Raw genomic sequence first — 20,938 nt, forward strand, 5'->3', positions numbered from 1 at the left:
GAAAAATGTTATAGAAGAATATTTGTAAATCAATATTTTTTTAAAAAAACTATACTCTCAAATAAGATAGATTTGCCACAATGTGAAATTTTGCTGATGAGTATTATTTTAGAATAATCATAACCACTTGTTAATGCTATATGAAAATTTTCACTATATATATTTTTCATAATAGTGAGTTGATAATGTAATTGAATTGAAATCATTTAGATATATTGTTCAATGTGTACCATCATTCTCATGAACATTTTCGTTTCCTAAATAAGATTAATAAATCATAAAAAGTTTAATTTAAAATAATCAAATTTAAAAAAATAACGAAAACTATTATGTCAATTTCTTATTTTATCACATACCATTCATAAATATTTTTATTTTTGGAATTCTGTAGCCTAATACAAAAAGGGTATCATACAGTTGGGCTTGTGAAGAGTAAGCCCAATGAATAAAGATCACGGATTCAAGTGTTTGCTTCATAGTTTTCACGAATAGATTATTTTCAAGTTAATCCAACTGTTTTGGGTACAATCTAAATTTCTGAATACGTCAGTGAAACCCGAATTCTGTAGCCTAATACAAAAAGGGTATCATACAGTTGGGCTTGTGAAGAGTAAGCCCAATGAATAAAGATCACGGATTCAAGTGTTTGCTTCATAGTTTTCACGAATAGATTATTTTCAAGTTAATCCAACTGCTTTGGGTACAATCTAAATTTCTGAATACGTCAGTGACAAAAAAATTTATTTACTTGAGTAACTATTCAGATTGGTAAAGTAAGTAGTTATATTTGAGATCCTCGACTTCGCTGAAGAAGACCGTGGAGAATTCCCAACATTTGACAATGAAATAAGCATGCATTTCTTAATACTATAACAGAATGCTAGTTGCATATTTAATACAAAGTTTCTAAAATAATAAAAAATTGTTGCAATTTTTCCGCACGTAATAATTTTTAACGTAATATAACGTATTTCCGTACGTAATAATAAAAACAAATCATTTATGCCATTCTGTTCTCAAGGTTATTTATAAGTCAAGTGGTCATCAGAATCTAAATGGAACGGGCATTAATGTCCTTACTGGCTGTCGGTACTAATGTCAAGTTCATTTAATAAAATCGCATTATCAGTGAGCACAGAAACCTATAGGCAAAACTTCACACAATAATGCTATGGTATTTCGCTAGTGGAGTTTTTGCTTGATTCATTTGCCCCCTATGAATTGCTTTCTCATGTACAATATAAAAGCACTTAATACATTAAACAGGCCAATATGGGTACTCACATCATGAAATTCAAGACACGTGACACTAATAGCATCTCGTGACTCCCTCGAAGCGTTTTATAGCACGATTTCACATTAATACGTAGGCGAATATAATAAAAGTCCTTCCAGATAAATGAATTGTGTTTGCCGCTCTTGATTTTAGCCTATTACAAATCACTATTTAGATGTGATTAGGCATAAATACCTTGGCAGTGAAACGAATTGTATTCATATTCACAATATAATTGAAAGAAATTATTATTTTAAATTTATCTACATTATTATAAAGCCCACTCACTATATTGTGTGGAATAATAAAAGCAAGCTATATAAAGATTGACTATAAAGATGAAAAAATTTTATTTTAAATTTATCCAAAAATAATGGATTAATATCAGTAATTGATAATCTGAAGCTGTTTGATCTTATGAAGCAACCTTAAAACTATAGGCAATGCCCACTTGAGTTATCTTAACCCCTTCGCATACAATGACGAATCTGACACGCACATCGAATGACTGAATTTTTAATTAGCAATTAAGTGAAAGTATTAAGTAATTTAAAATGCAAAAACCATTTAAAATGTTTCAATATCTTAAATGTCCTTATATCATTATAGGAATTAAAATAATAATAACTGCTCCTAATAGGATGAGTCATCTAATTAGGAAGTTAATTAAATTCGTAGGTTAAGGAGTAAAACCCATTATACATCGAACAGTTTCCTTTATTAAATGACTTACTTATTGTCGGAAGGATCGGATAATTATCCTCCCCTCAGTAAAAATAGCGATTTAATTAGCCTAAGATTAACAAAATCTCTGTTTAGTAAAAGATAAAGGCAATCGTAGAAATTTTTCTTAGAAATAATTTTCTTCTTTCGCCTACCCTTGTTGTTAAATTTTTCTCAGTATTTCATTCAGAAATTATGAACTAAACTCTAGGCAATTTCAATCCAAGCCATATTATTTTAAAATTTAAAGTCTAAAATTTTAAAGCCCTTAATTGAAATTATTAATCCTTGAAACAAAGCTCCAAAAGCTGCAATTATTTTAATTGTCTTGAAAATTCTTACTGAATCGTTCTTTCATCAGGTGGTTAAATAGTATTGTCATTGTGTTAATCTAAAATCGATTTCAAAGATTCGTCCAAATTATCAAGATATTTACGCAATTATATTCTTAAAATAACTCTGTAAGAATGTAATTGTAAATTTTTAGCGTAAAAACAACAAAAAGTTTAAAACAAAACTATCGAATTCAATAACATTATTCTTAACTATAATAAACTAGCGGAAGTGTCCCCCAACCCCCGACTTTTTCGCATGTTGACTCAATATAGTGTTCCACATAATAAAAGAAACAGAATATGCGCTTGGGACGTCTGCTTTCCAATCGACTGGATCCAAAACTTGGGACAGATTTATAATATTGATGTCAAAATTACATTCCAAATTTTATTTATCTAAATTATTGCTTTTATGAGTTAATCTCTTTCACATACATTTGAATATACAGGCCGACAGAATGTTTACAGATGTTACAAAATCGATATAGATCTGCAATTCTTAGGATAAAACCTCATGTTAAATTTCCTGCATTTAGCTCTTCGCAGTTTTTGAGTTATCATGTTTACTGTTTACTGGACAGACTTTCAGTATATGTATTTCATCCAAATTTGACAGAAATATGACATTTTAGTGTACAGACCGCATGCACAGATAGATCCGGAGATAGACATAATTTCATATATATATATTTTCGGGGACGTTAATTCTGAAACTAGAGGAATAATCAAAATCTCGATATCGATTTATTTGATATCCTCTCTCTTCATATATACAATGTTTAAAAAAAATTAAAACTTCATCCTATTTTGGCGACGTTATTTCGTCTAACTTACAATTCCTACAGGTGCTTCAAAGACGAATATTCTGTAAACAAACAAAAAAAAAAAACTTTTCTAAACTATGTTGTTTTCATTGAGTAAAATTATGTTCATCGGAAAATTTTTTGAAGAGGGATTTCAAGATTTGATCTCAACGTCATGATTCACCAGAATCAATAATTTGAAAAACAACTAGCCGAGCTATTAATTCTGATAAAGCAGGATGTAAATTAAAGACGTATCTGCAAAGGAAACTTATTTGGGTTACAAGACAGTCTTCAGTAGTGTGGCAGACATTTTATTTGTGTTCTCTTAACAATGAGAAATCATATAGCAAAGATAAACTATGCGGATGAGCGATATTATATAATATTATTGAAAATATATATATGTGATATAAACAGTTATACGAATTAGAAAGGGATTCGATCGATTCGGATTTGCGATTCGGTTGCATATATATTAGAATTGGATATGAATAATATAATATGTTTGTAATCAGTTTTACTTTTTAACATTAATCTGTTTTGGTCATAGAGGACGCGACAAGGTCACAGATTTTGCACTCACACTTTTGCATTCGTTGACATTTTTTTTTTTTTTCCCTCCTAAAATCTATTCGGATAATTGGAGATTCTTCTGATTGCGTTTCGGATAATTAGATTTTACTATGAATGGAAGTGGCTATTAATTACTTTTTTTTAAAGAGACTTTTGGTGAAAAATAATTGTTTCAGGATATTACTAACTGCAAATATTTTTTAAAAGGAACTGTGCAATGTCACGGGATAAACATAGTCACCCTGATTCCAGTCAGAACAGTTCCTTTTACATCATCTGCCGGAATTTTGCCATGCAGAGTTCCGCCCATGGTCTTCGAAGAGCAGCCAGTGCCCGCTCGGTGTACACTCGCATCTTTTGGATCACTGTATTCTTCATGGCTTTGATATGCTGCACATTTCATTGCTCATTTTTGGTGAAAAATTTCTTAAGCTACCCGAGAATGACAATCACAGAAGAAATTCACGCCGATGAAATTAGTTTCCCGTCCATTACTGTTTGCAATTTGAATATTTTTAAAAAGGTAAGTTGAATTCAATACATTTTTGTTGATTATGTTTATTCAGATTCAATATTTTACAGGTGCAATACAAACTTCCTTAACCGGATTTTAACGATACCGGAAAGGAAATTTTTCCGATAACTGAATACAGTACACTCCCGATTATCCGCGGAATTGGGTGGCGCGGCCGCCGCGGATAACAAAAATCGCGGATAATCCGAAAAAAGCTAAAAACGGGTATAGCAAAAGAGAAAACAGTCATTCCAACTTTGAAAATCGTTTTATGTACAATAAAACGTAAAATAAACAGCAGGAAATGTTTAACTAACGCTTAATATTTTAGTATATCACTCAAAACTAACCTAAAATGCATTTTGTTAATGAAAACAGAAAAGTGCTTTGTACTTACGAGAGGTGTCAAGGATACACAGAAAAATTTATACATATGTACTGTTTTAATATTATAATGTATTATGTAATTACAAAATCATAACTGTAAAACTACACCTTTTTGAAGAAATCAGTCATTTGTGTTTGCTTCTTGCTTTGGAAGCAAAAAAAAAAAAAAAAAAAAAAAAAAAAACTTAGTGCGGCAGGCGCGGATAATCGGGAGTCTACTGTACATGTTTCTAGAACTTACCCACCTATATTTTGAACTGAAGCATGCAAAGTCCGTTGGTTATATTTTTCGGCCACACTTAACAATTAATTATCGAGAATCATGCAGATTTTTAAAAATTTAAGCATACTGAAGTAATTTCATATTAAAAAAAAAACAATGTTTTAAAGCTACCATACATATTAAGTTACGCATTTCTTAGTGTAATGTATTTAATTGCGAATGCCTGCTTATTTATAAAAATGTTGCCCGCAATTTTAAAATTTCGCTAAGACACAATGGAGTTTTATGGAATGGAGTTTTATAACATCACGTGGGAAACATTCTCGACAAATATTCCGTTTTTTTTTTGTTTTTTTTAAATGTGATTCCTTCTACGTAAGTTTCTTGGTCTGTTTGTTATCCTCTTTTGCATCTTGTCCCACTTCATTATCTTTTTTCTTTCGCTGTATGTGCTTGGTTATTTTGTCACCATCAAAATAGTGAGAACAAAATCATTTATAACCACCCAAGCCTTTGAATCGTATATACAGAGAGTGTTCAATCTAATGTAGCCCAGTGGTTAATTTCTAAACCGTTAAATATAGATGTTGAAAGAAGTGGGTAGCATGGCCATTGGGAAGTATGGACCAACTAGTATATCTAAAATCTGTCAATAGATGACAGCCCATTATGTAGAGCCTTATCTTATTAAAATAATGAAATTAATGTTATTATTTTGCTCATCATATTATATTAATTGTTAGAAGTTTAATCTCATTTTTTAATCGCCTGAAACCGACGCCATGTTTTTCTTTCTAGTGTTGGTCGGTGAAATGGAACATGACAATTTTGGGTAATGCAGGCTAGATGAAAAAAACCTGTGTTTTTATTTTTAGAAACCCTACCGAAGTTCAATAAGAAACCTGATTGGGAGGTTCGAGAATAATGACTTGATGATGGCAAGAGGAATATAAATAGATGCAAGTGTTTTGGGAAAATAAAATGCTCGAAATTCTATTTTCAATCATTATCGTGTGCCGGCAGCAATGTTAACTCGGGTTTAAAATTGCAACGAAGAATAAAAGCCATTTTCATCATTATCTGAAATATCCTCAAATAGAATATTTCAAAATTTTTGAAAATATATGAGGCACAGTTAGTATTTTCTAAATCTTGGTATGATGTTGCTGAGGTTAAATTTGCTATATAAATTTAATACGCTTGCATGAATGGATGGTAAAAAGTTTTATGAAAAGACACTTTGAATGAAATATAGGGAACCATAATTGACTCCTTTTAACGTTTAATAAGCCCCAAATCAATAATTTTGTATTTCATAGCAATTATTGTAAAATAAATAATTACTAGTATAATGATGTAAATTCAAGAAAATTTATTTCTAATATTGTAGTTTGGCTGAAAAATCGAAATATATCCCTTTGTATCAAAAAATTATTTATTTTTATTGAAAATCTTTTTTTTTCTTAGTGTGGCTCATATCCAACATATTTAAATTAAGAGTCAATATAAAAATGGGTTGTCATTTGCATTCTTTATTGTTAAAACAAGTTTATCCAATAGTATTGTCATGGTGGAAAGTGTTAAAAGAATGGTCTTGATCGATTATAGTTAATTTTAACAAGTGATATAAGTTTTTTTTGTAAATCTAGCTGCCTTTGGCGACTTTTTAGATTGTAAATGATCAAAATAAAATGCATTTTTATTTTTTTTAAAATTCAAATTGTTATTTGGTGCGACTAGAAACATGAATTCAATTGAATCAGTTGAAGGCAAATTTAAAAAGTATATATATATAATGAAATAAACGGAACTACTACGGAATTAATGGCTGGCAAAAGCACGCGATAAATATTTTCATTTATGAGTTTAAATTCCAGTAAAATATTTAAAACCATTGTGCATCAAACTATGTGAAACAATATAATTAAAATTAAGCGTAAAATTACAAGGAAATTAAATTGATTTCGTTAAATAGGTAATTTTTTAAATCTTAAAATGATATAAAAACTTTTTGGTAAGAGAATTGTTTTGGACGATATGAACATTAATTTCCATAAGCAAATCAGCGATTACCAATCTGGTGACGGTTAAGCCTATTTTTGCGCTCGCTTAAAATTTATTCTTGACGTTTATTTCTTGTCTTCTTTTCGCTGATTAAATGGACTTTTTAGTGACACGGCGAACGATCTCCAAAGCATTTGATAATATTTATCATCAATATTTTAATGATATATGATTACGAAGTATTATAGACAAAATTCTTAATTATATATATTTCGAATGTCCATTAATTACCTAAGCGAAATGCTCAATTCAGCTGTAAAAAATATTCAATGAAGCAGTCTAAAATTCGTAAAATTGTTTGTATACATTTCATTGTTGCCATTTGACCATAAGAAAAATTTCCTTTTCACATACGTTAGTGTTGTATATATATAGATTTTCCTAAGGTGAAACATACTATCCACTGTTCTCCTTCTTTCGATTGGAAAAATGATTTAAATGATGTAAAGAATTATTTCTTATATTGTTTGTGTCAATAAATTCTCTCATAAAAATTGAGAAGTTTAAATGTTTATACAATCCTCTATAATAGTTATATTTAGTAACATATTTTTGACACTTTAACATTGTAAACAAAAAGAATCTTCGCCCTTCTGCGGTCAAAAGTGACCGAGTTATAAAACTTTGATTATTGCTGCTTTTGGCGATTTTAGACTATTTTATTGGCCATCTGAACGAAAATCCACCAGTTATCTAGTGGCGCTTGCTCGAGATGGCAGTTAACTAATTTAAAATAATGAAATTCAAAGCTTCATAATTCGGTAAGCTTTAGTCGCAAAAGAGTAATTTTTTTTTAATTTAAAATTTTAAAAAGTCAAAAACATTTTGAACTGTGACAGAAAGGAGAAACTATAAGAAATTTTAGAGTTCATAATTTTTTCAGCAGTACATTTATTGATTCAAACAACCTAAAAAACTAAATTCATATGAAACGTATGCTTATATCTAAAGGTTTAAAAATTAATAAAAACATTTAAGTAATTTAGTACTGATTTAAGATTAGAGTGAACATAATGTAAATGTGTCTGTTAAAAAGCAGAAGTAAACAAAAAAATACATTTTCGAAGTATTGCCTTACTTTACATACCAACCAAAGGACAAATATAGAAAAAAAAATTATACTTTGAATCTTTGTTTGAAGTTTGAAAAGAAAAGAAATGACATCCCTTCACTCCTAAAATCTATCTTTGCACTAAAATTTTACGGACTATTGTTGTTGTTGTTTTTTTTTTTTTTGTCATGCCTAGCAGTTGAAAAATGCTTCAAACTAAGTAAAGTCTGTAAAAAAAGCCATTGCGGATTAGGAACCTACATTAGATTACTTAATAGTTAAAATCCTCAATGCCCCAATTAGATTTTAACAAAATCACAATTTAAGGCAACGTCCTTGACAAAATAAATATAATTCAATTCTCCCTAATTGTTAGATGGTTGGATAACACCGTGCTAGAACTCGAATTTAAGCGAAAATGAGTTTTGAGTCATCTCATGAAAAATTTTGAAATCGGTTTCGAGTTAAAATGATGTTCTCTTATCAAAATGCAATGTATGAAATCGCACACATTAACGAATTATTCAAGAAGATAGCCTTTTATAATTTAAAATAATACAGGGTATATTCTTCTTCTTGTGTACTGCCGACCACCCCTTCACCACTGAACGTAGCAGTATCGACAGATTTATTGTGGCCAACTGCTTTAATGCGGGGCATCTGTTCGTAAAACGATAAAAACTTCCTCAATTTTTCATGACTTCTAAAATGTTAGACCTTTAGCGGGAACTCAAATTATAATGTATGATTTTTAAATAAGGTTTTTCTGTCATCAACAGCTAAAGTGAAATACTTAGTTAAGTTATTTAAAACCAAAAATCGTAATCTGCTTATTTAAGCTTATAGATAAATTTTGGTGTTTTTTGTTTTCCAAAATTCCTTTGCGAGCAATGGTTTAATTTTGGAAAAAACAAAACAGAAAAATGAAATTCAAAATATTTTTTGCAAATGTGAGTTCAAAAGGTGCTTTAATTTGGCTTTATCATGTGTAAGAATTGCAATGAACTGAAAAGAATATTTTACTGACGATTCTGCATTAAAAATATTAGCTCCTCACTCTCCAAACTTCTTTTACTTAGTATTTTGAACATCATTAAATAATCCATAAAATCTCTTACTGGATATTTTAATGTGTTAAATCATAAGAGTAAAACCGTCGTTCGCAATCAATTACAATGAGAAGGCGAAGAAAGATTGTGGAATTTCCATATGTTAGAAATGATAAAAAAAAAAGTAAAATTTTCTTTTTTTTGTCAATTGAAAGGCAAAATCCCAATTGAAAAACAAAGTACCAGTTGAAAATGAAAGTGCCAATTTTTCGTCATGCACTCTGAGTGAAAGCGATTATTATGGTGAATGCGACTTCAAACCTTTGGCTGTCTGGGAATTGCCAAATTATTGAAATTTAGGAATTGCTGCTATTTTACCAAAATTTAAATTGGGGAGAATATTTAAACTGCATATAGATAAGCGATCAGATGAGAATAGTGAAATTTTAGGAAAATGTTGCATTAAGATGGTGAATTTTAAAAACTTGCAAAATGAGAGAGGAAATTATCAATTTATGGAAATCGAAAGGCGGGAGGAATTTTAATCAAAATGGAAGCAGATCAAACTGAGTTAGAATTTCAGGACTACTTTTATATTAAATAACTAGTCAGCCAGCTTGTATTGGATGACAGAATCAACTTATACAAAATAGCCCAGATGAAAAAAGTAAGAAAGCTTTAAAATAATAATAATAAATATATAAAAAATCGTTACAGATTAAGTCTGAGGATAAGCTAAAAAAAGCCAAATTTATTTTAAGACTTACAAAAAGTATCCTAAGCTACCAAATTTATGAGGGTAAGAAAAACTGTGTTGCTACTGCCTCTGTAATTGCAAAATTATAGAAGTTATAATTAAATTAATTAGCTTTTAATTGGAGGTGAATCATATTAATTCTTATATACTTCTTATGAAACAGCTGAAAGGGAAGAGGGTTTTGTGAATAATTTTGCACGACACAATCAAATCAAACGGAGCGAAAGGGGAGAATCTAATAAAATGGCTTGACATGCGCAATAATGATTTCAGTATGCGCAAGTACTCAGAAATGCAACATTGCAAACGAACTGTTTATTGTCATCTGGTAATAAATAACCTTCATTTCGATAATTTCAGAGTGAAATAATTGGTTGAAGGTGTACATTTCTCACATTATTGATTTAAAATAATATAAAATTGCATTGACAGATAAAGTAAATCAAAATAAATGTTTGAAGATTATCACATTTAATTAATAATCATGTAAAAAAATATCTCTTACACGTTTGGCTCTTTTTTTAACAATTGCTCTTAAAAATTAACTTCATTTCATTTGAATGAAAAAGTGATTTTTCAATGTAGAGTAAATTAAAATGCAAAATAATAATAATAATAATAACACGAAAACATGAAGAATTATAGTATTTTTGATCTTTTAGCATTTTAAAAATTATTTTCTTAATGTAATAAACGAAAACAATTTTTTGACATTATTTCCGTCTCCAATTAGCATCAGTAAATCTGTAAGCCAAACTAATTAACACGCTGGTAGCTGAAACTGCATGAGTTAATAATCTCGAAATGTTGGGAGTTTAAAAAGAAACTTATTATTTTTTACAATTAAATTTTACATATTTTCAATAGGAATTTTCTCGGAGGCTAATATTTTTTTACCTATGGTAAAATGTTTTAAGTGCACAAAAATACAGAGGGTATTTACACATCTTTAAGGCGATTTCGATAAAGTATATAAAATTAGCAAATGTTTTGAAATAAAAGTTTCTGGAAAAACAGATTATTATTTGAAATGAGACATATTGCCTCCAACTTTTAAATATATCGTTCTCTCAAAATGTCGCATAAAGGACAAATTTTTGAGCTCTCAGATAAGAATTTTTCCTATTCCATAATTCTGAAAATCATGACACTAAAATTTCTAAGTGCAAATGAGCAAAATATTAATCGGAAAAGGAAAAACCGTCAATGATTAGTTTTATGTGGTTAAAAGAATCGAAATGAATACCCGAAGTGGATATATATTATTTCAAATATTTCTTAAATAAAATTGCTGGTAGGAAGTGAAGATAAACCGAAGCAGAAATCAACTGCAAAATCTTTAAATACATTTTTATCAACAAAGAAAAATAATAAAGCAATAGTTAAAGCTTAAAAAATCTGAAAAAAAAAAATAGTTCCCCAATATTTGCCAAGGGATATGGCTCACCATAGCGCAGTTTGTATAACTCTGTATAATAGGTATATGTTAATAATAGGTCTGTATGTTTAATAGGAGTAAATAGTTTAATGGAAATGCATTTTGACTTTTGTTAAAGCATGGATTTACCTAAATAGCTGCAATAAGAATAGTTCTATATGCAGTCGAAAACAAAAAGAAAAAAATGTATAAACTTAGTTCAGTCAATGCAAAAAAAAAAAAAATCTATAAGGGTTTTAGGATTTTTGAGGACTTTCCTACAATGGGAAATTAAAAATAAAAAGAGTGGAAAAATATTAAACGTATTATCAAGAAAAAAATTTATACCTGATATCTACAGAAGAAATTTATTCCAATTACTTTCAAAGAGAGAAATTTCTTCCCGATAAAACTACATATCAAACTTCTAAAAGTACTACTGTATTCTTTAAAAAAGGAAGATTGATACAGGCATTGTATATGTACCTTTTCAACATATTCTGGTAAAGTTTCTTGACTTTTCACCTACGGACTATTGTGGCTTTGGTGCGTTGAAAAGAGATCTTTCTAAGCGCAAACCCACCACGAGTGATGTACCCAAGAAAGCAATGGATAAGGAATGGATATCAGTAATCCTGGGAAACTTTTCTTATTAGTGGAACTCACTATGCAAATTTATAGCCTAGGAAAAATGTATTTGATTGAACATTAACGAAATAGTTTTTACAATTTAAACATTAATTAAACGGCTCCGAAATCGTTCTAAAAATGTGTAAACGCCCTTTGTTAAAGATTTTTAACTTATGTGATTTCTACGCTTAATAATAATTTATACTCAGTGAATCAATGAAATGAACAAAAAACGAAAACTAACTGTTAATGAGGGAGACACATCTTTTATTATGAATATTGGTTTATAATACAGAATAGAAGAAAGAAGAAAAAGCGATTTTGAGTATAGTTTTAATGTTAATATTATATCATAAAAGTACAAATTTAGAAAATTCATCTTATGTAATGTTCACTTTCTCTAACGTGATCATTCAAAAACGCACTATAAAAATAAATGTGTCCTTCACTCTAAATTTTTAACTACTTTAAGTTGTCCATTTTCTTCTGTTGATAGGAACTTGTCCGGAAGAATAGACTTTATTTTCAGGTAACTATTCTCTCTCTGTTTGCTATTTTCTTAACAAAAATTATGCTTTATTAACCTGCTGATGAAGTCCTAACCCGTAATTGTATTCATAACCTGAACTTCTGTCTTTGAGGTACTTCTTGCCCTTTGTGTCTGGCCTTCATATCTGTTAATTCAATAACTTTGTGTTAAAATTTTTTTAGATCAATTTATTAAATAATTCAATTCTTGTATCTGCATTTAAATCATTAGAGCATGAAAAACAATCCATTCGGGGTCTGAAACAATCAAGAAAAGAAACACACTATTCTGTTTCTGAAGTTAACTAAGTTTCCGCAATTTGTCAATTTCTGATAATGTTTTTTCTATACATTTCAGTTTCTTTTCTTTTTTTTTTTTGTCTCTGTTTATACTGTGGTCCATTATTTCCGGTTGCTATTATGAAAGTTTTTATGAAGATATATGGGCTTTGATATAATATGAAGATAAGATATGGGCTTTGGAACCGGAAGGTTTCAGGTTCAAGACCCGATTCCACCGAAGAACCGTCGCGTAAGCAGGTTTGGTTCCCGTTAAATCCGTCCGGGCCAAATGTCCTCCCACTGGTGTGATGTGGAAAGGGGGGTGCCAGCTCAGGTGTCGTTCTCGTCCTCTGAACATGGTTCAAAATTAGGAGGTCCGTCCCAAAATAGCCCTAGTGTTACTTTAAAACGGGAAGTTAATATAACTAAACAAGGTTATGAAGACAACTAATAAAAAAATAATCATAAAATCAATGTCAAAAAAGCAATAAGCAAAAAGAATGCTTCATTCATTGTTATCAAAAACAGTATACGTTATCAGCGTTCCATATAGAAAGAACATCAAACTGTGAGTCATGCGGCTTCTTTATTAATTCATGTTCTGGCACACTTGTCACGAGATTTACTAGCAATCAGATGCATGTTGTTCCTTCACCTATTGTATAAATATCAATTTAGAGTGTAAAAACAGCGTGAACATAGTTTTGAAGGAAAAAAATTGTGCATGTGATTTTTACAATCAGTAATTCAATCGAATTAAATTATTTCTTCAATTTCAAAAGGTTATTTTATTAAAGAAAAAAATTTACAAGTTTAATTTATTTCTTTAACGAATGTTTATAAGTATTAATGAAATATTAATAATGAATGTCGACTTTTTTCTTCATTACAAAATATATGTTAATTTATTTATTATGTTTATAAATATAAGGACGAATCAAATGAAAACGGAGCAAGAGCCACTGAATGAAATGACATAGTTTATTTTTTAAAATAGTCCCCAAATTAAAGAAGAATGATAATATTATGAAGAAGTATCAATGACAATCGTTTTTGTTAAAACGAAGTATACGCATTGTCATTGACTCGTGTGCAGGAATGGCACAAGTTTCTCTGCCGTGGTTTTGCTCAATGACAATGCACGGCCATTTGCACTTTGAACAAGTTGACGAAGTTTTGGTGGATAATGTTAGAATACCTAGCATATAACTGGTCCCACTGGTTCAACAAGCGGTTGATAGCTTGTTCACAGAAACTGAAACCAATTTCGAGCATTTTCTACGACTCTGCTGTTCGAGTAAAAATGTACATTTCAATGCCTTTTTCAATGAAAAAAACACATGAAAGACTATGCTGGAAAGATTATCCAGAACTTATTCAATGTGCAAATGGATGTGCTCTGTCATGGAGCGAAACCACTCCAGAGGAGTTTGTGATATCCCAGCTCACGAGTGAATGACAATAAATATTCTTCGTGCACTTCTTCATTCGCCGGAGCAATTTTCGAAATTCAGCACTTTCTACCACTAAGAAACGAATAATATTCATTTGCTATTTAGTCCCAAGTATGATATAGACGGGGATGAGGACAACCGGTTGTCTCCTAGACTATACTGTTGACCGACCTCCAGTGCATACCACGTAGCTCCATACGTTTACTTAAGGCAAGTCCATTTCTCATTGGGAGAAATTTTTCTTATTTCCCTTTCTATCTCTACATACTGTTTTTGTCACACTTACACAAAAATAGGTCAAACTGTAACCACTATTTCGTTTTCATTTGATCCACTCTTATACCTTGGCACTTTTGTCTGTGTTCTTTTAATAATGAGAAGAATAAATTACGAAATAAAAATATTCTATAGCATGTCATTTTAACTCTACTTTATATTTTCTAATAAAGTTTTATTGTTTTATTTTTATTTTCTCCCTCAAAGAGTTATATTGACAAGCAATTTGAGAAACTTCGTCAAATGACTCAAAATCCTCCTTCAAATAACTCTATGAATCCTTCTGAAATCGATCCAACAGCATTCTGTTACAAGTCCATCGATGAATTTCTGTACCGGAGCAAGACCGTGGATTTGAGTGACATATGGATGAGTCTGACGGTCACCAAAGACAGCCTTTTAAAGTTTGGTCATCAAGAGGATGATCTCATCATTCATTGCACATATAATGCTAGGAACTGTTACAACAAAACGTTAGTATGCTATTTAAACATTTATTCCGTTAGTATGATTTTCTACTATTTTTATTTTCATCATTTTTGTAATAGAAATTGTCAAAATACGAGAAATTGAGAAAAAGAGCATATAGAAAGTGTTTTAATAAAGCTTATACAAACTTTGGAGACGGGTACGTTACTCAAAGATGAATCGAAATCATAAAAATACGGCGTGCAAAATGTTATTATTTCGTTCTATTAAAAAGAGAAAATGGAAAATGATTAAAATTAGTGAGAAAGATGCACTTTTTAAATAGCAATAAGTACATTTACAAAATGCATTGATAATTCATGATGCCCAATATTTAAGGCAATCAAGCCGACTTATTGTTGTCTATATGTAAAGTTATAATATTGATAAATGCCATAACTGAAAAGGGTGGAGATCCAATCTTACTGGATTCGTATATACTGATGCAGAGACTATTGACCTCTATCTAAAAAATGCACGGTCAAAACTTCCTCCTATGAATATTTGAAAATCCCATCGATTCGAGAAAGAGATATGATTCTTTAAATGGTTCCTGGCAATGTTGAATCAATTCCTGCAAGCCTGTGTTTCTACAACGCCATCTATCGCAAAAATATGGTATATCTATCTCTACATGGCTTAATGATTTCGATTCATCTTTGCGTGTTCTATCTTTTTGGGAAATTTTTGTCATTGCATTGAGATAACTTATGTTTCAGAAACATCATTTTATGTCATTTAATAGAATAGAAGCTTAGATTAATGAACTTCAGTTGAGTAATTTATTTTTAATGCCAATGTCTCTTTAATCTTAAATAAAATTATATGAATTATTTGTAAACAATTTTAATACACATTCAGACCAGTAAAAAATATTAAGATTGTCTGTAGATTTTAATTCAGAATATAGAAAGTGTATTTTATCATTTAACATAAAGCTGAAAGGTTATAAAACAGTCAATAAAATAAATCTGTGAAAATTTTACTACAAGAATAAAGCAAATACACACACACCTGTACAAAAATACAGCAAATACACACAGACACATGTACAAAAACACAGACACGCTATTTCAGGTCATTTAAAAACTTTAAAGGTATTTCTACAAATTTAAAACAATTCTAACTGTTATTATTTGCGACGCTTAAAGTCACTGCATAATGAAAATTTATAAACAAATTTTCTTTTGAGGTCTTTGTTATTTCTGCAATAATGCTAAATAAATTAATTAACTAGCATAAAATGTTCTACAGTATTGCTACGATATCTTCAGATATTGTGAAAGATTCAGAATATCGAACAGCAACGTAAAAATATCATACAATTAACTGAAGCTGAAAAAGAAGATTAAAGCTATTATCTTATCAGAGGAAAAAATAGCTGTGCTATTGCAAAAGAAATAGGAAGATTTAAGATAATTATTAAAATTTTATTTAGCTAAAAAGAAAGCATAGAGAACGAATAGCTGACCTGAAAAGCCTTATTTTCTAGATTTGAAAGAAACATCTTGAAACCAATATCAATGAGAAAATTCCGGAGTAAAGAATTTATACGAATGATTGGTTTGAACATTTAAACAAAAACTATTTACAGCGCAATCGTTCGATTATGGAATTTTTAATACAAATCACATCTGTATAGCTCTCCTTTACTGACTAAATATAAAACAAAGTGATTTTGGCTATGCAAGTGATGGTTTTCGACTATCAATGGCTGTTGGTTATTGTATCTGATGAAAAGAAATAAAACTGTATGATCCTGACGATGGAAAGCATTATTGGCATGATCTGAAAAGATATATATATATATATTCCCCTCAAAATGTAAACAAAATAAGTCGATCAGTCTTGACATGCAACTGTTTTTTATTAAATGGGAAAGAGGAATCTGCCAGAAAAATGAATATCAGTGCATATAAATTGAAGAAAAAACCTTAATTCTAAACTAACCATATTGAAATATTTTTGAGATTATGAGAATTGCAAGATGTGCTTATCAAAATCAGCCGCAAAACCAAAGTCCATTATTAAAAATGGACGGTATAAAACAAGTCTTGAATTGATTTAAAAATTAATGCTATCGATGAAAATTCGAACATTTGATATCATTGTAAGCATTGGTGAGCCTCCAACTTTGTTTGCTCATTATTATTTTGTTTTTATTTTGATGGCTTGAAAGCTTTTCGGCACAGATTTTTTGTAATATAATAAAGCACTTGGAATTCATTTTATTAATTTTTCAATTATCATTTTAAGCATTACGATAAACATCAAAATACAATTTATATTTTCCGATTTCAAATTAATCAAAGAAAGAACTTTTCTTAAAGAAACTTTTTGCTTGTATTGCATGTAGTTTCTTACAAATATTTTTCATGACTCAGAGAAATATCACATTACGAATCATGGTAATATCTTATCTCTTTATCATTCTATGTTTCTTTTCTTAGAGAAAATGAGCAAAACGTCCCTCATTCGTAAAGAAATCCCATTAAGTCAATCAGAATATGAGAAAATTTATTAGTGGTAAAACTTATATTGCTCGCTAATGGCATACATTAATTATTTTTTCAATTGTTGGCTCTAATTGTATCCATATTGACTTTTATAGCCCAGTAAAAGCTCGATAAATATTTAAAATGTTTATTAGAAAAACAAAACTACTATCTGATGTGAATGTTGGAGATAAATAGATCATTTCATATTTCTTTTATAGAATTTATTAATATAAGAATACATAAAGAGATAAGATTTATTTTTAAATTCACATAACATTACAGTTTCGGGGTTTCTTTTATACAGTGTCAATCGATGCATATTGTTATAAGGTTGTAATTGTATAAAAATAATGTTCAGATGATTTATAGATAAAATACATAGGATATTTACACATTTTTAAAATGATTTCTATATAGAATTTTTTTTTTAAAGGAAATGTTTTAGAATAAAAATTTCTGGAAACAGCTTATTACCTGAAATGACAAATATCGTCTGCTATTTTTAGAATTATTCTTTTTTGGAAATGTCGTCTGTAAGCAAGCTCTAGACTGGAGAATATGTTTTTGCGATTTTCAAAGAGAAATATTCCTATTCCATAATTCCCAAATGCTCTGAAAATCACGGCATTAAAATTCCTAAGGGCAAAATAGGCAACATTATTCCTTGGAAAGGGAAGAAACATCAATAATTTCTTTTACGTGGGGTAAAGATTCCAAAAGAATACCCGAAAGAAGCAGTGTACCATTTCAAACATCCTTGTGAAATCCCTGGTATCAAGAGAAATTCCGCCGACGCAGAAATCATTTGTAAAGTCTTTAAATACCTCTGTAGCAACAACAAATAAAATAATAAACTAATATTTACAACTTAAAAAAGCTAAAAATATATGATGTTCTGAAGCTTTGCCGAAGCATTTGGAGCAATACAGAATAATCTGTAGAACACTGCATGAAAAGCATTTTATAGGGGATTGTGAACCTTGATGAAGCGTGGGATTCCATAACTGCAATAAAAATAGTTCTATTTACTATTAAGAACGAAAAGAAAAAAGAATGTACAAACCTGGTTCCTTAAATGATAAAAAAAAAAGTTCCAGTAAAAGGTTTATTATTGTCGCAGGATTCTCCTTGAATAGAAAACTAAAAATAAAAAGAGTGGGAGTAATGTTAGAATCAATTCAACATTTTACTTGTTGTATTTACCGAAGAATTCCATTTCTTTATCTCAATGACTTTCAAAGAGTTAAACTTCTTCAAGATAAAGCTATAAGTCATACAACGAAAAGTACCATTGCATTCCTTTAATACAGGTATTGCATGTATAACTTTTCAACATATTCCTGCGATGTCCTCTGACGTTACACCTTTAGACTATTATGAGCTTGATCTTTTAAAATGAGTTCTTTTTAAGCGCAAATCCACTACAATTGATTTACTCTGGAAAGCAATGGAAGAGGAATAGAAACCAATACCCTTGGAAAGTTTACTTAAAGCCCTTCTATCATGAAACTCATAATGTAGATTTATATGTAAAAAGGGGGGGGGGCTATTAGATCCAACACTTGAAAAAATAGTCTTTAAACTTGAAACATTAATCAAAAGATCGAGAAATCGTTCTGAAAATGTGTAAGCCCGCTCTGTAGATGAGTTGGATAATTCGGTAATGCTGTTAATGATCCCCTAATACATTTTCTGAAGTATAATGGTGACAAAAGTTTATAAAATTATAAACCAAACCTAAGAAGACCAAAATGTAAGTGAAAAAATAATCTCAATAAGTTTGTAAATGTAAGTCATAGACTGACTCTCCTACCCACCCGAAGGCACACGTCCTAAGGGCTATCACCGGCCAAGTTACGACCCACCCTTCCCTAAGGAAGTACGTCCCGTCATCGATGGGAGGATCCAGACCCCCACCTATTCGTGTACACACAAGGGTGGCGAGAACTAACCACCATGACGGAAACTTCTCGTCCTCAATTACGGGGTGCTTCCACGGAGGATAGTTTGTAAATGTAAACGTACCAAAAGAAGAGACCGTTGTAGGATGTAAAAAAGGATTTAGACATCTACAGCCGTAATGAGCCATTGATCGAAGACATAGCAATCCTAATATTAAAAGACCGATAAATATTTTAATAATCTAGATTTCTTCCTCTTCTGAAATCTTCTTCTTCCTCTTTGTATTTCCACCTTAATTGTTGGTTGAGATACTTTCACTGTATTTTTCGTTTCAGATATTCGATAGTCGTTGTAAATGCTTACCCGTCTCCACGATATGGGCTATGCCACACAATATCAGTCAATCAACTGTCTCTTCAAAATGTCACAACACCTGGATTAGCGTTGGGTAAGCAATGTTTACAATCAATAATTCCTTTTGAAATTGCTTCAAAAGTGGGGAAAATATATATTTAACATATTTAAGACTTTGAACTCGACAAAAATGAATTTTTCAAAGAAAAGCAAGATTTCTTGGTTCCATATTTTCAAAACGATTCCGAACTGTTATCAATGATCTGATATTTCGCAATAAGACTTAGCTGCCGGTACAGATTCAAGAAGATAAAACGAAATACGTTTTTCAATCAAAAAATAAAACACAAAAGTGAAACATTAAATCGTAAGGAATTTAATTTAATAAAATGGATTGCAATGTTTCAAAAATAATAATTTATTATATTTCGTTATTGAAGACTTTCACTTATGAAACCTATGGTATAACGAACAATGTTTCAAGAAGCCCAATTGTAAACACTCATTCAGGTTTCATGATTGAACAATTTGTGCTGCTTGTCTTATGTGGATCTCCTTATCTCCAAATTATTCATTGCACATAATGTCATGAAACTTTTCTTCCTTTTTCAAGTAAGTAGTAAATAAAAATTGTGGTATCCTTCGACGGTCCATGGGGTCATCCATTTTTGCCTTCCTTCATTATCAGTTCACATATTATTAATAAAATAATGCAGAAAAATAAAATCGTATAAATAATAATAGGAGGACAGACAGATTAGAATCCTGACTGGAATGAAGTTATAATTATTAAGTGTGGTACCTTAAGGCTCATTGCTATAAAGAAAAAAATTAGGTCAAACAAGTTATTTTCCTATAAAAAAATATCTGGATATTTATTGCAAAAATTCAAAGCTAGTAATTAACACCCTTTCTTAAAAGTTATTTTTTAAAGCTATTTAGTATCTGATTCGATTGAGATTCTCATATCTGAAAAATGTCTGTGGGGTTATTTTTTAAAATTTAATATTCCATGTGCATTTAATATGAGGGGGAAAGATCATATCATTTAAATGACAAACCTCTAGAACTGTAATAAACAGCACGAGAAAACATACAAGGAAAACAACTTTTTTCAATGAAATATATGAATACAAATTCGTAAAAGTCAATCAACCGATTCACTAATATTAAAATATAACAATCTGTTGATATTAAGTAAGGCTTTTTGCATGAATTGATAGCTGTTCGTTCGGTCGTGCCATAAATTATGTTTGCATATTCGCTAAAATGTTGACGATATTTACGAAGTATGTTACGAAAGTGTTAATCAGTTCCAAGATAATTCCCTAAATTGTCATCAAGGACATTTCAAATAAGCATAATAATCAT

The 20,938-nt window shown here is 30.1% G+C and overlaps 1 protein-coding gene across 1 annotated transcript in view; it reads left to right on the forward strand.

Annotated features, from left to right (window-relative positions):
* The window catches only part of LOC129959401 (amiloride-sensitive sodium channel subunit gamma-like), a 59,279-nt gene that overhangs the window by 18,337 nt on the left and 20,004 nt on the right, over nt 1-20,938 (forward strand). The window contains exons 3-5 of the mRNA XM_056072220.1: nt 3,921-4,236; nt 14,553-14,818; nt 19,549-19,661. Of these exons, the coding sequence (XP_055928195.1) occupies nt 3,921-4,236; nt 14,553-14,818; nt 19,549-19,661 (695 nt within the window). The remainder of the gene's footprint in view (nt 1-3,920; nt 4,237-14,552; nt 14,819-19,548; nt 19,662-20,938) is intronic.

Source organism: Argiope bruennichi, chromosome X1 (assembly GCF_947563725.1).
Source record: "Argiope bruennichi chromosome X1, qqArgBrue1.1, whole genome shotgun sequence".
NCBI lineage: Eukaryota > Metazoa > Arthropoda > Arachnida > Araneae > Araneidae > Argiope > Argiope bruennichi.